General features: G+C 34.5%; 3 protein-coding genes across 5 annotated transcripts; all 3 read right to left on the bottom strand.

Moving 5' to 3' along the window:
* Positions 1–85: 85 nt before the first annotated feature.
* On the bottom strand, positions 86–1,352 carry LHCA4 (light-harvesting chlorophyll-protein complex I subunit A4). The gene is made up of 3 exons (XM_021431583.2): positions 1,028–1,352; positions 473–888; positions 86–389 (listed from the first exon to the last, which is right to left on the bottom strand). Exons 1-3 carry the CDS (start codon positions 1,231–1,233, stop codon positions 253–255), a joined length of 759 nt encoding a protein of 252 aa, XP_021287258.1. The 5' UTR covers positions 1,234–1,352; the 3' UTR covers positions 86–252.
* A 429-nt stretch (positions 1,353–1,781) lies between these two features.
* LOC110418764 (Biotin/lipoate A/B protein ligase family) lies at positions 1,782–6,270 on the bottom strand. 3 transcript variants are annotated; one of them, XM_021431581.2, is made up of 6 exons: positions 5,947–6,270; positions 5,596–5,666; positions 4,952–5,192; positions 4,021–4,259; positions 3,072–3,220; positions 1,782–2,323 (listed from the first exon to the last, which is right to left on the bottom strand). In XM_021431581.2, the coding sequence occupies exons 3-6, from the start codon at positions 5,128–5,130 to the stop codon at positions 2,111–2,113; spliced, it is 780 nt and encodes a 259-aa protein (XP_021287256.1). In that variant the 5' UTR covers positions 5,131–5,192; positions 5,596–5,666; positions 5,947–6,270; the 3' UTR covers positions 1,782–2,110. The 3 variants fall into 3 exon arrangements, with proteins under 3 accessions (XP_021287256.1, XP_021287257.1, XP_089639842.1); XM_021431582.2 differs by having other exon boundaries at positions 5,984–6,270; XM_089783716.1 differs by having other exon boundaries at positions 5,596–6,270.
* Positions 6,271–11,211: 4,941 nt separating this feature from the next.
* LOC149527079 (Calcium-binding EF-hand family protein) lies at positions 11,212–12,330 on the bottom strand. The gene has a single exon (XM_089783872.1). It carries the CDS (start codon positions 12,289–12,291, stop codon positions 11,425–11,427), a length of 867 nt encoding a protein of 288 aa, XP_089639998.1. The 5' UTR covers positions 12,292–12,330; the 3' UTR covers positions 11,212–11,424.
* Positions 12,331–14,287: the final 1,957 nt, after the last annotated feature.

The raw sequence follows: 14,287 nt of genomic DNA, 5'->3' as shown, positions 1-14,287 counted from the left end.
GTTTAAATCGATTGTCATCTGAGATCGATTTTATGTTGTTTGTATCTACTAGTCTAATTCTTTTAACAAGTGATGTCTTCTCTAATTGTGAATGAAGTTTAATATTAATAATCATATAGATGCAATCTGAAGTTCCCCTGTACATCGATGGTTCCTTGTTTACATGGAATATCCTTAGGTCTTACTCAAAAAGCATTAACATGAGTTTACAAAACAAAGGAACATGATCTACAACGTAACTTCAAATTTGATTTAGTAACCCCTGATCGTGTTGATGATGGTGTTGTGCCATGGGTCTGACAGGTGCTGCAACAGGTTTTCAAAAGGTCCTTTGCCAGTAACATTGTATTGAACCACAAATCCCAAGAATGCTAACATTGCCAATCTCCCTGCATATTCAAACAGCACAAGCTTAGCCCACTTGATATACAAATATTTCACAACAAAATAACCAGACTTGTGGGATACATACCATTGGCAAGCTCCTTTTCCTTGGCCTCAACGGTAGGTGCCAGGTTGAGGGGATTGAAAACGCTACCAGGGTACCCACATTCATGTGGAGGCAAGCTGTATTGCTTGAAGATGGGGTCTTGGTTCACACACCCTGGGTTCTTTATGTCTTGCCACCTTCTGATCTCCACATAGTGGAATAAAATGAACTCAATAACGAAGAGGGTTGATGAGGATGCAAAGTATTCTGCTTTCCCAGCATCATACCATTGAGGAGCATTGATTATCCCAATCTTAGTGAAAACTTCAGGCAAGATCATCCCTGCAACACCCAACATAGCCCAACGCGAGTTCACAAGCTCGGCTTGCACATACCATTTCAAGTTTTCAGGGTCCTCAGCAAGTCCAAGAGGATCAAAACCATTGTCACCTGGAAGACTGCAAGTCTATACAGGCTTAGTTCATAATCGTATACTCAAAGTCATTCGAGCTCTACCTTTAGTAGTAATAGGAGTATTCCTTTCAAAATGCCAACAGTGTATAATTAAATGATTTTATCCAGATAAGAAGAATATACCTGCCATTGAGGTAAGCTGGTGAAGGCAGACCTGGCAACCACTCCCCTTTCTTGGCTTGAACTTTGAATGAGCTAGGTGTTGTAGAAGCCGTTGGTTTAACGCAAACTTCTCTGTTTAACTTACCAGAAGACCCAGTAAGAAACCTTGTCTTGGATGCACGTGGGCGGAAAACGGCAGCTGACGCCTGTGTTGAGACGGTAGCCATGATTTCCGGCGGAAATATGGGTCAGGAGTAAGGGGAGCAGGGGCAGTAGTAGCAGTGTGTAAGCTGGGGAACGCAAAGGTTTTTGTGCATGGATTAGCTTTGTATCTCCATTTCATGGGCATTCATGTGGTTGTCGTAAAACGTTGGAAACTGATGGTTGGTTTGTTGGATTTTGTGGATCCAACGGTTGAGGTGAATCAAGGCTTATCCCTTTATCCAGGTGCCATATCCACAAATCTGTATCTTTGTTGCCGTTGGTGGAGAAAAGATCATCTGTGACCCATCTTTTGGCTGACATGGGAAGATTTTTCTGCTACGTGGGAGCTTTTACCACCAATAGTTGCATGACATTTGGCTGTCTGGGTTACACCTTGGCAAAAGATATCCACACGGAACTGGGACAAATCAGATGAATCCAGGCAGGATTCCCCCTAATCGGGACAAAGTAAACTGCTGCTAACATTAGAATCGCATTGCCATCCATTCAGGGTAGATTTTTGGTGCTAGATTGATAGATATGACACAATTTTTGCCTTTCAGCATTACTCTCATAAATTAATTACTCAAGTGTATTTAATAAACCATTGGGTCTCAACCCCCAATTGAAAAATCTTACGAGTGTTACGGAGTGAAAGCCCAAGTCAAGGGCTTGTCATATCTCCTCACCTCATCTATAGATTCTTTTTGTTTTCATCGTCACCACAAACATGAATCAGGAAGATGCAAAAATCGAAATAATGATTAAAATTGGGTTGTCCCCCTCATGAATCAGGATAATCCCAACAAAAAAATTTAAGCAGAGTAGCAGACAGCGAAATGCTCCCCTCTGCCAAGCCACAATTGTAGCAATACAACTGATTCCTCAGGGCAGCCAAAGCTATCGCCCTGCAACCGCAGCTGCCTCCAATTCTTCATCTGTCAAGAACCTGGTTGAGGGATAGAATTCTGTGTCGGAGCCAGTTTCAATCGCTTCCAATGGATAAGACCTCAGTGAAAACTGGGTTCCAGTTGCCTCCACAGTTTTATTAATGAAAGTTGATCTTGTCATGTAATCCTTCATACAGCATATGAAGTCCAAATGGCCCCTTGCCTAAACAAAAAAACAGACAGGCATGTTTATGTCTATCCCAAATGGCACATGCGCTGTGTGGTAAAGATTGAGAATATTTGTCAAGTAGTGTTCTCTTTAAAGTGAAATAAAAAAAATCATTTGCAATAGAAGTTAAAAGATTGTGGGAGAGTAGGGAAAAAAAGGTAGGAGAGAAGACAGAAAAGACAGTTTTTAACATACAAATTTGTGAACTGAGAGTGTATGAAAAACAGTAGGAGAAATCTCACTGAGTTAAATAAGAATTCAACTCACGTAAATAGTTTTAGAAGAGAGACTGAATTGCGTGACACCAACTCGTCCTCGGACTTATATATCCATATGGATAGAAAATAAATATCATATTGCAACATATAGCAAACGATGAAGCATCTGGTCAATTGATACAGGCAAGAGAAAGAAGACACACCAGCATCTACAAGCCAAGGCAAGCTATCAACAACCAACATATAATTTTAGAAAGTACTGCAGTTCAGGGATATCAAGCATATTCAATAAGATGGAATACATCTGCTGCCTTTAATGACATATCAAGTTTTATTTACATATTACTTGTTTCCTAAAACGATTCTCCCTAGGAGTAAAAGTACATTTTTCAACAGTCTCATCAAGACTGAGCTACACCAAGCCTAGGTAACAAGGCAATTCTTGTGGACTATCTCTTCAGACAAAGCTTGAATTAAGTACACAAACAAACAAGAAAAGATAAGTTGAAGAACTGACAGCTTACCGATCGATATTCAGGAGCTCGTTTAGGAAGTTTCAGGTAAGTCATGTTCCTGACCTCGAAGTCCCATAAAAATGACGTGTGATGGATCCACCTACTCTTGGTAATGGATTGGGCATTTCCACCAAACTTGTGGTTACCAAATACATAATCTAAAACAAGACAGCTGAAAGTTTACCATTAAAGAATGCAAACTTGCTCAGCAAAAATTTCTTGTCAGTGACGCAAGTCTAAGAGAAGTCCCAAAACAAGAGTGAGATATAAGTCATACACCTCAGCATAGATGCAGAATTGAATGCAATTAGTTAGATATTCCACAAGTGATAGAAGCCATAACAGCTGACTTTAATGTGCTACTATTTTCAGATTATGAACTATGGCAGAACTAGATATCATCAATTTACCATTCCACATGGTTAAGAATTTAGGTCAGCCTTTTTAATCTACTTTCTAATGTGAAATGCAGTTCTTCACGGCATCTTCACCAAAAACACTTCTCTCATTTTCTTCATGTAATTAACGGAAGAAACAAAAGAAGGTAACAGATTGCAACAAGATAGCTCAACACATTTCACTTATCCCTCTTCACCTATAGATGCATTCATTAAGAGGGAATGCTGGGATTACTACATGATAAGACATTCCTGATATTTGTTTTAAGTAGCACAGATATTATCCAGTGAATAAACAAAGGCTACTTTGGGTATCAATTCTAAAGTGATATTTTCTAGTCTAAAACCTACGACCAACATTTTGGTTATCATCATTGGATTAAAATTGAACAAAGTGATAAGCATATACTGGCTCTAGAATCTTGGTTCCGGATTAAATTGACTAAATCATCTTAAAGTTATTGCATCTAGAAAAGAGCATCTTATCAGGCATTAAACATATAAATTAGACAAGTGTGAAAATAGAGCATTTTATATGAATAAGCCATGATCTAATTTACCATTTTCACGAAGATGGAAATCACCAATTCCTTGAAAGACTTTGCCGTATAATAAGCTGCTCCAAGACATGATTGGTCGAGGATATGGCTGTAAGTCAGGCACTGCTTCTTTGCTGCATATGAAAGTGACAAATATTGTCCCACAGTCAACAATAACAGTACCTCCACCTGTAAACCTTCTTATGACAGGAACCTGATCGCGTAACACGGATTCAACTTCAAGAAGTTCAGCAGGTTTCCTATGCAGAATATTCATGTAGCCTTATGAATCACTTATGCCCAATATAAGCAGAAGAAATTAAAGCCCAAGAGAGTGTACAATGTCAGATAAATTTGAGAAAGCCAGATATAGTTTAACCAAGATATGCTCTTCTTGGCCCTATCACATTAAAAGAGAATAGCCAATTGGATAACAATTAAAGTTAATGGCATAAATCAGAAACTGCTCAATTGACTAGCTACTTTATTTTTTGTGGATATTAGAAATAAATATGCCACTTGATCAAGCCCAGCTTTCTTAAAGCGTCTGCACTTTGCTAATTGCTTACATTTGAGAATACATAAAAAGTATAAAATGTTAACCACCCAAGTTTCATAGGTAGAAAACTGAAGTAAATTTCTCAAATTTCTATAACAAGATGGATGCTACTATATGATATTTAGATGTCCATTGATATTACATTCACTCCATGTAGCTTGCTCAGAACCTGGAAGGTTACAGTATATTAGTTCTTCACTCAAGTGAGTCTTACTGTTTGTTGTTATTGCTAGTTCAAAGCTGGAAAGGTACCACTTAACATCTAACATAAGTTGACCATTCAACAAAGTAAAGCAGTAAGCTGAATCAACGTTAACATATTAGGAGGCACAAATTAAAGAAAGAAAAATGCAGGTTAATAACTGATTAATACAAACAAAACAAGAACCTTACCCCGAAACGCCCATTACAATGGTAGGATCACTAGTTCCATCATTGATGATACACCAATTCTCTGATGAGGTCCGAAGCAGTTGCTCCTCTATATGTAGTTGCTGCAAAATAGGCAATCCTTTGAATCTCAAAAGATTCATCATTGGAAGGCCAACATTTCTAGTCTGAGGGATAAGCATTTAGAAGCAGAAGTTGAGTTGGAGGCCCGGTTTTCCAATGTGGTACAGGAGGCTTAGTTCTCCTGCAAGAAACAGACACAATAAGGATTCTATGATTACCTATTTCCCCAACTTGATAAACAATGTTTTTATGATACAATTCTTTTTCTTTCTATAAATACTAAAATAAAGCATAAAGCAAAGGAAAGAACAAGTGGGAAACTTTACATTAATGAGAAAATGGATTCATTGTTGCTTATAAAACAAAATTTTATGAAATGGAGTCACACTTGTTATCTTTAAAAACGCATTTTGCTAACCAGTTAAGACAATTTTATTTTCATTACTCTCTCACTCAAATACTGAAAAAAAAAACAACAACTTTAACAGGAAATTACAAAGAACCCATTAACAAGATTATTTGTACCATGAAGGGAAAAAACCCAAAGAATTTTTGCTTTCTCAAAATTGGGTTTGAAGCAGTACCTTTCAAATTTCAAGAGGCGTCTTCTGCTGACACAGCAGCTCCAACTATTCGGAAAACGACAGCTTGAAGCCTGAAGAAGAAAGAAAAACCTAAAGAATCAAGAGAATTCGCAATTGTGAAGATCAGACAGAACAAATAAAAACAATCTTCGGCCCGGTCTGGTTCATGGAAAACACCAGAGAAAAGAAAATAAAATTCTTGAATTGTACTTTCTTGTATTTGGTGAGGTTGGAAAAATTGGAGGAAAATTATGATTTAAGGAAATATATGGAGAATAATTAAGAAAGACTACTACATCCCTTCCTTCAAAAAAATTGATGAAAATTAGAGAAAAACTTTCGGGCTTCCACCTGCGAAGACATTGACTTCAACCATATAATCACCCACCGTAAGAGGAGATGGAAAGAGAGAAGGCACCAGAGAGAAGAGGAAGAAAAAGAATGAAAAAGGGAACCCGCCACTGCTACCCTCGTCGGCGATGGCAACGGCGACCAGACTAGAGATACCAGTGAGATGCCTAGAAGCAGAGTTGCCTGAGTGAGAAGAGAAAGATCTGAAACAAAACAGAGAAAACTAGAAGACAAGCTGGAAGAGCTAAACTATGCTGTTTAAGAAGAGGGGGAAATTTTAAAATAAAAAAATGTAAAAAGCAAGAGGATTTGAGGTGGGGTACGAAAATTAAGAGGCCATTTAATCTGACAATTTGTATATTTATGTCTTAATTCTGTTATGTAAATATAAAATATTAATAATTTTATGAATAAATATGAATATGATATAATTAATTAATTATTTAAAAATTTTAAATGTATTTCCAAATATTCTTAATAAATATGTAATATAACAAGATTAATATATTTATTAAACATATCGAATTAAATTTTATACGATATGACATGGTTAATATAGTAAAAATTTATACGATATGACATGGTTAATATATTATTGATATGATAAATACATGATTTATACTATTAAAATAATTAAATTAAAATATATACAAGTGAAATATGATTCTATTATTTAAATTTATAATAAAAAATTATAAATACCTTAATATATACTAAATAAAATAAAATTTAATATCAATAAATTTTAATTATCATAAATATATTAATATTTAAATAGATCAACAAATAAATCTTAACTATATACTAAACGTGTCTACACGACACGTGAATATAATTTAATAAATAAATACACGATAAGGTGATTAATTAATCGTATTTTACATGTTTTAAACGTGTTAAGTGAGTTTGACATGTTTAAGACAATAATAATTCATGTCTTAATTGTGACGATACTATTAATACACAAAACATGATTAATCTAAACTCAAACTCGCTTAAATCTTATTGTCTTCGTGTGGTGTTGTTATATTTTGTATAAAATTATCAAGTCTAAGGCAAAGGCCAAACATAGACCAAATATACTGTAGCTTTACTTTTTCTTTTCTTTTAACAGGTTTAACATTGCAATAATAAATTTTTATTTCTTATTTTCTTTATACATTTTACAATTACCAAAATGTATAAAAAAATATTTTTCATGATATTTTCCTTATCATTGCGAATAAATTAGGAAATTTCATCTTTCTTTAATTTTCTTTTCTAATGGTTTCTTCCGCATTTTCCTTTTCTTTTTTTTTTTTTGAATAGCATAAGAATTTTATTAAAGATAAGAAGAAGCAGCAAAACAACACTTTACCAGACTTTCAAAAGCTTAAAAGAAGCCCTGCTCTCAAAACCAAAACTCATGAAGAAAAAAACAGCAGGCAACAGCAACCTGAAGGAACCTCAGAACAAAGGAAACAGAAAGCAAGAAGGCAAAAAAAAAAGGAAAAAAGAAAAAATCAATCACATTCAATAGAACACAAGTGGAAAAGAAGCCAACAGCACCTAAGCTCAAGGAGGACATCGACCAGAAGCAATAGGAGGACAGGCCATACTGTCATTAGAAGGGGGCAACCATTGAAAATCTAGATGAGATTGCTTGGTCTGTTAACAACAACTTTAGCAAAGCAGTCCGCCAATTTGTTTTCGTCACGAGGAGCATAGACCATAGACCAATTGACAAATCTTTTTTTGAAACAATTAATCTGGTTCAAGATGCTTCTCATACTCCACTTGACTGCATTCGTGGAGTCGGATTCAATAATAGTAAGGATCCAAGAAGAGGCCGCCGCAGAAAGGACAAAGGCTTCCGTAATGACCTTAATTTCTACCAAATTTGAATCACCAACACCCAAAGACTTTGAAAAGATGATTCTAACATTACCATTGCAATCTCTCAAAACAACCCCATTCTCGAATCACCAAGGCAACCCCTAGCAACACCATCATGTTATTCTGATACAGCCATAAAGTCCAAAGGACGGCATAGAATGCCATACGCCAAACCGAGAAAAAACCACTTCTAAGAAAAATATTATTCCATTCAATAAAAAGGTCCTTCAAATTATTTGAAGGAACCCAATAAAACCTCCAAGCTTTCAACCAGTAAGTCCAAATCCTCCAAGCCACTGTAAAATTGAGGAAGAGATTATTAATAGGCTCAACTTCATTATTACAAATGACACGGATGGTAGCCCCACTTTTTCTCAAAAGTTCACCATTAACAACAATTTTGCCCTTCATAAAAAGCCAACAGAAACCTCCACTGTAGGAGGAGCAAGATTAAACCAAACCATCCTCCAAAACAATTTATCTCTAGAAAGATTTCCCATAGTAGAAATGAGAAAGTATTTGGCAAAATAGGAACCACTTGGGTTACCTTTCCATATAAGTTTGTCAGAGATGTCAAGATCAAGCGAAAAATTACCAATAACATCCATGAGACCTTGCCATTGATCATTTTCCTAATTAAACAGTGGTCTTTGAAGATCAGCATTCCATCTCCAAGTATTGTCAATCCAGTAGCCAAAATCAGAGAGGGTTCCATTCTTTTTAATCAAAAAAGCGTAAATGCAAGGGAAATCAGCTGCCATTTATCCAATCATCAATCTAGAATTTGATTTGATCACCCTATCCAAAGATGAAGTCAATTCCATTTTTGTTAATGTCAACAAGCCAATCATTAGAACAAAGAAGGCTTACAATATTCCATCACAGTTTAGACTATTTCTAGAGGCCAAACAAATAGGGAAAAAGGAACTAAGATCCATATTATTTTTTTCAACAATAACTTTCTTTCAAAGGCATCAGAGTCCTCCTCAAAGCGTCAGATCCATTTGTTGAGAAGGGAAAAATTTTTCAGATTGAGATCCATAATTCCAAGTCCACTTTTGTCTTTCGGGTTGCAAACAGTGTTCCAATCCACTAAATGGATTTTCTCGCTATCGGTAGCACTGCACTAAAGAAACCTCCGCTGTAATTTATCGAGCTTAGCCTTAATGCCAGCAGGGATCTTAAAGATAAACATATAAAACAGTGGGAGGCTAGAGCGAACATATTCCAAAAGGGTAATCCTACCTCCAGAAAAAAGAAGGTTAGGTTTCCAGTTAGAAAGGCGAAATTCAAATCTGTTAACCATTAGCCTACACAAAGAACTGAAACTCAAATTAACCCCAAGAGGAAAACCCTGATAAGTAATAGGCACAGAACCAATATTACAGGAAATCTTCAAGGCCCAACTAGCGAGAATACAATCATCACTCCCAATTCCGAATATATTGCTTTTCCCAAAATTATTCTTTAAACTTGAAATAAGCTGGAAGCATCGAAAAATCCTTTTCAAAGATAAGATGGAATCCAAATTAGGTGAACTTTTGAAGTCAACTTTGAGGAAGACGCCTTCGGAATTATCTTTCTTAAGGTGACCAACAAGTTCATTAGCCACAAAAACACAATCCAAGATTTTCCTGCCTTTAGTAAAGTAAATTGGTTCGGAGTAACAATAGAGCCAACAACCATACATAATTTGTTGGCATGGACTTTAGTGATCAACTTATACAGGCATCCAACGAGACTAATCAGCTTGTAGTCATTAAGCCCAACCGAGTTCTGTTGTTTCAAGATTAACGAAATAAACGAAGCATTGATTTTTTTGTCAGAGCAGCCAATATCAAAGAATCTAATAAAATGATCAAAGATGTCGAATTTGGCCTTGGGCCACTGGCTTTTAAGGCAACTTATGTTAAAGGCGTCAGGGCTTAAGGCTATATTTTCGACTCAATCTTTAAGAGTCTCCCAAATTTCAAATTCACAGAAAGGTCTTTCAAGCCAAGCTGATAATTGAGGCTTAGGAAACTTAAGAGGGTAATTAAAATCGACTACCCTGAAGTGATGCTCAAAGTGGTTAGTAGCAACTTCGATAATGGACTTCGAATCAGATAACTCCACCCCTTGAGAGGAAATTTTCTCAATAAAATTTTGTCTTCTTCTGTTAGAAGTGGTAGTATAAAAGAGTATGATGTTGCGATCTCCGTCCAAAAACCATTTGACACTAGATTTTTGGTGCCAACATCTCTCCTTGGCATTGTAAAGCTTCCGCAAATCAACTTTCGAATTGAAAATATCCAAGGAAAGAATAGATTTCTTCCACGTTTTCCTTTACCTCTTATTTTATGATTAAATCTAAGTCTAAGCATTTTTAAAATTATAATAACCAAACAAATCATTTTTTTCTTGATTACTATATATCAAAAGTTTAGAGATTTCATGGTGCACCATGTAATGGGTGTTGTTCTCTATTTGTGAGACTTTAGTAGCTCTGTTGCGTTTTTTATTTTGTTTTCCTGGTTCCACTTTGCTGTGGTTTTTTATTTTGTTGGGGTTTAGTTTTGCTGGCTGTTGGGAAAGGGCTCTTGTTGTTGCCTTGAGATTTGATGGGAAGTCTTCTTGCAAACTGAGAAGTGATCTTGAGTTTTTATTTGTTGATCATATTTGGATTTTTTGGGTTCTTGTTTTTACCATGGCTAGTAGCACTTTGTATTTTTTTTTTAATTAGGAACTCACAAAAGCTTTTCGAAAAGAAAAAAATGTTTTAAGTTTTTTTTATCAAATATTGAATTTTATTAAATTTTAAGTTTTTTTCTTCTTAATTTGTCTAATATTAAATTTTATTAAATATTATTGTGAATTTTATTATGTTTTGGAAGGAAACATGAATAGATTTTTTTTAAGAAGGTATTTGCATCTTAAAATATTTATGTAGTATTGGGTATAATTTTTTTTTTAATTGTTAACTAACGGCATTAATAGTCAAAAGATCAAAAACATCATTTTGAAGTATAACCGATCAAAGTGTCATTTTGAAACGTTTTGAGAAAATTTTTTAAAGTTTACTCAAAATTTTAAAGTGCTCATAGATTGAGCTGGACTAATTAAGCTTGATTGACACCTTGACAGTCCAAGTTTGAGTTAAAATAATCTTATTTTAATATTTTTAAAAATAATTTATCATTAAAATTAATATTATTTATTAATATGATAATATTCTCACGTCGAAGTTGAATCTAAAAAATTATGTTCAAGACCAGACTTAAATGGAGTCAGGCCCACGAGCTTAGTAAGTAACAAAGTAAAAGAAGAAACAAATCAAGAAAGAAAGAAGGAAAAAGTAAGAGAAGCAAGGTAGGCTAAATGCCCAAGTCTAAATGGGTAATGGTGTTCAACTGGTCACCTTTATTAACATATATTCTTAAATGCACAATTCTTATGAAATATAATGCATCTAATGAAGGAACTGATCAACTTGTCTAACCCTTATTACGGTTATTCTTGATTGAACAATTCTCATGGAATGCTTAAGGTTAGAGGTGTCCATCAACTTTTTTAAATCATGCGACAGTGCAAAAACCACTTATAAAGACAAAAGAGGCAATTGCTTCAGCAGAAGCTTTTCTCCAAAACTTTTGTAAATTCACTTAAATCTATCAGTCCATTTAAATCATCATCAAAGGCTTTGATCATTCTTCTGCACTCCTCTTCTGAAGCTTCTAGGAAACCTAACGAGGTCAGCACGTTCCCTAACTCTTTGGCATCTATGAACCCATCCATGTTCTCATCGAATACATCAAAAGCTTCTTTAACTTCCTTTAGACATGGTTCCTCTTCCTCGAATAGGCCCACAATTTTATCTGCGCTTAGATTCTCCTGAATTTTACAACTTTCTGAGTTGCACAAAGTTCCCTCGATCACCCTTTTCACTCTTAATAAAGAGTGGTTTTGATCATTGTCATCTGCTTTGTTGACCCTGGTCTTTACTTCATCTCTTGGTAGTTTAGTCTCTGCTAGAATACTTCTGCCCGTGTAACAGTTCCCAATTGGACTTGCTGTCGCAACCAAAGCATTCCAAATACAAGAAAGGATGCGTAGAAAGGATTTGAATATACTTACTATGCAATGAAAACCTGAATAGAAATCCTGCAGTATAATTACCAAGTTAAGGACGACAAGAGATAAGATGATTCCACAAAGCAAAAACAGCTCTGTTGATGATGCAGTCTCAGTTTTCCTTTTGGTGGTACCATTGAGCGGCATTGAAGGAAATGAAGAGATTTGCATCTTTAATCTTGACTCTCCACCGAAAAAGTAACAGCCACTAGACCAAACTTGCTCTATTGTTGGAGGAGAAGAAGTGCAAATTGTCGTTAAGTATGTATCCATGATTTTGCTGGTGGATATATTTAGCTGCTTATTCAATAAAATTGGCAGAGAGGAATAGTGGAGTTTGTCGTGTGGATCGCACACCATATATTGTGGGAGAGTTTGCTTAAGTAAAGAAATCTTGAGGAAAAGACAGCGAAAATCAATACAAGAATTTTCCACCCGTTGACGTTGATTATATTAAATTACTTTGTAATTCTTGTTACCCTGAAAGTGCAACTTCATAGCACTTTCCTAGTTTTTGAGACTGGAAAATGAGCAGAATATTTTATAACAAATTCATGGAAATTTCTAAGAAGATAAGATATATAAATTTCAACAAGAGGTTATATTTACTTCATGGAGACTAATGTGAACAAAACAATTCAATTGTGAAATATGAACACCAAGCAATCAATTTTAAGTGTACTTAAGCACAGGTTAATTACTCTTTGGATTTAGCTTTTGAATTCCAATGACATACTCTAAGGAATAATGAAGCATAGCTTTCCATGACTTTTGCTCCTTGTAGTGAAAGTTCCAACCAATGAAGTTAAAGGTAAAATACTTTGACTTTTCTGAGTTTTAGTTATAACTTTATGCTGGTTTATTAATACTTGAAATAGACCATTTATTTCAAGCATGTAAACAGTGTTAACGAGCAAATATATTAAGTCTAAAATGCTTTCTTCTTTCTACATTCATTTTCACAATTTTCCTTTCCCTTTGGTCAACCAGTGGCACTCTTTTACACTAAACGACCACCCTGCAATCGAATTTGATCATGAAATACCAAATTTAGCCAAATCTCCCCATGGGAGCACGATATCAGTGCTCCCCCGGGGAGCATGAGATCGTCGATCACATGCTCCTAGGGGAGCATCAGCACTCCCCAGATGTAGGGGAATGCGATTTGGTGGGATTTGGTGCTCCCTAGCCAAGTCCGGCTGTGGGATGGCCGGTTGGCGAAAGGTAGGGTAAATAGATTTTTTTGAATATGAGAGAAAAAAATTTTAAAAGTGAAAATTATAATTTATATAATGTGGTAATTTTTAAAATTAATAACAAATAAAATTATTTGAGAAATATTATCACGGATTTATGTGTTTAACGAAAAATATTCTTTTGAAACGGACTACTAATTTTAAATACTAATAAACTTGTACGGAATTATAACTAAAACTTAAAGGAATCAGAATATTTTATCCTAAAATTAATTATTACACCATATTTGATTGTACGAAATCACTATTTGTATTTAGTTCATATTCTAAACCCAAAGGCCAATGTTATTATTTGAAATAGTCGTCACTTAGGATGTATTCTTTAAAGTGATCTATTTGGTGTAAGAAGAATTAGCCCTTTAGTAATTTTCTGAATACACCCTTTAAAAAGTTATAAAATTGACCAATGGAATAATGACTTATAAGATAAGATAAGGTGCTGTTTAGTAACATTTTTCCATTAAAATTCTAGACGTGCACGTTGGGAAATGAGGACTAAAAAGGTTGACTTTTGTCAAAGGTTTTACAAAAGTCCTTGAAAATTTTCGACGAAATCGACAGTTAATACATAAACTGTAAAATATATGATACTATACTTTTGAGAGTAAGTAGCTAATGTCTTTATGCAAAAGTCATATGAATTACCTCAATCTAGATTATTACACAATATAATTGTATAAATTCATTTGATGTGAAAAATTGATTTTTAGATTTGTTAATTTAATTAGTTTTTTTTTTTATATAATTAGAGGAGGAGGGATTCGAATTCTACTTTTCAGATAAAAGGATAATGTATCAATTAATAACTCAAATAATCGTGTGCGTTAATTTAAGTTAGTTGATGAAATGATTTAAACAAATCTAGTTGACCAAAATTTTAAAAGATCAATAAGATTTGCCATAATGATTATATTCTAATCCACTTTATTAAATTTATAAAGAAGGAGAAAGAAACCAACCATACATTCAACATTAATATATATATATATATATATATATATTGTTAAATACTTAAATAAATGGATCGCATTAAATTTAAGATTATTATTATTTTATATATGAACGGCATTGAAGTTTTTCAAACTTTCATTGTTCAGCTG

Source organism: Theobroma umbraticum, unplaced genomic scaffold, assembly GCF_002168275.2.
Source record: "Theobroma umbraticum cultivar Fairchild unplaced genomic scaffold, ASM216827v3 scaffold_50.0, whole genome shotgun sequence".
In the NCBI taxonomy this organism is placed as follows: Eukaryota; Viridiplantae; Streptophyta; class Magnoliopsida; order Malvales; family Malvaceae; genus Theobroma; species Theobroma umbraticum.
This window is presented reverse-complemented; position numbering and strand designations above follow the sequence as displayed.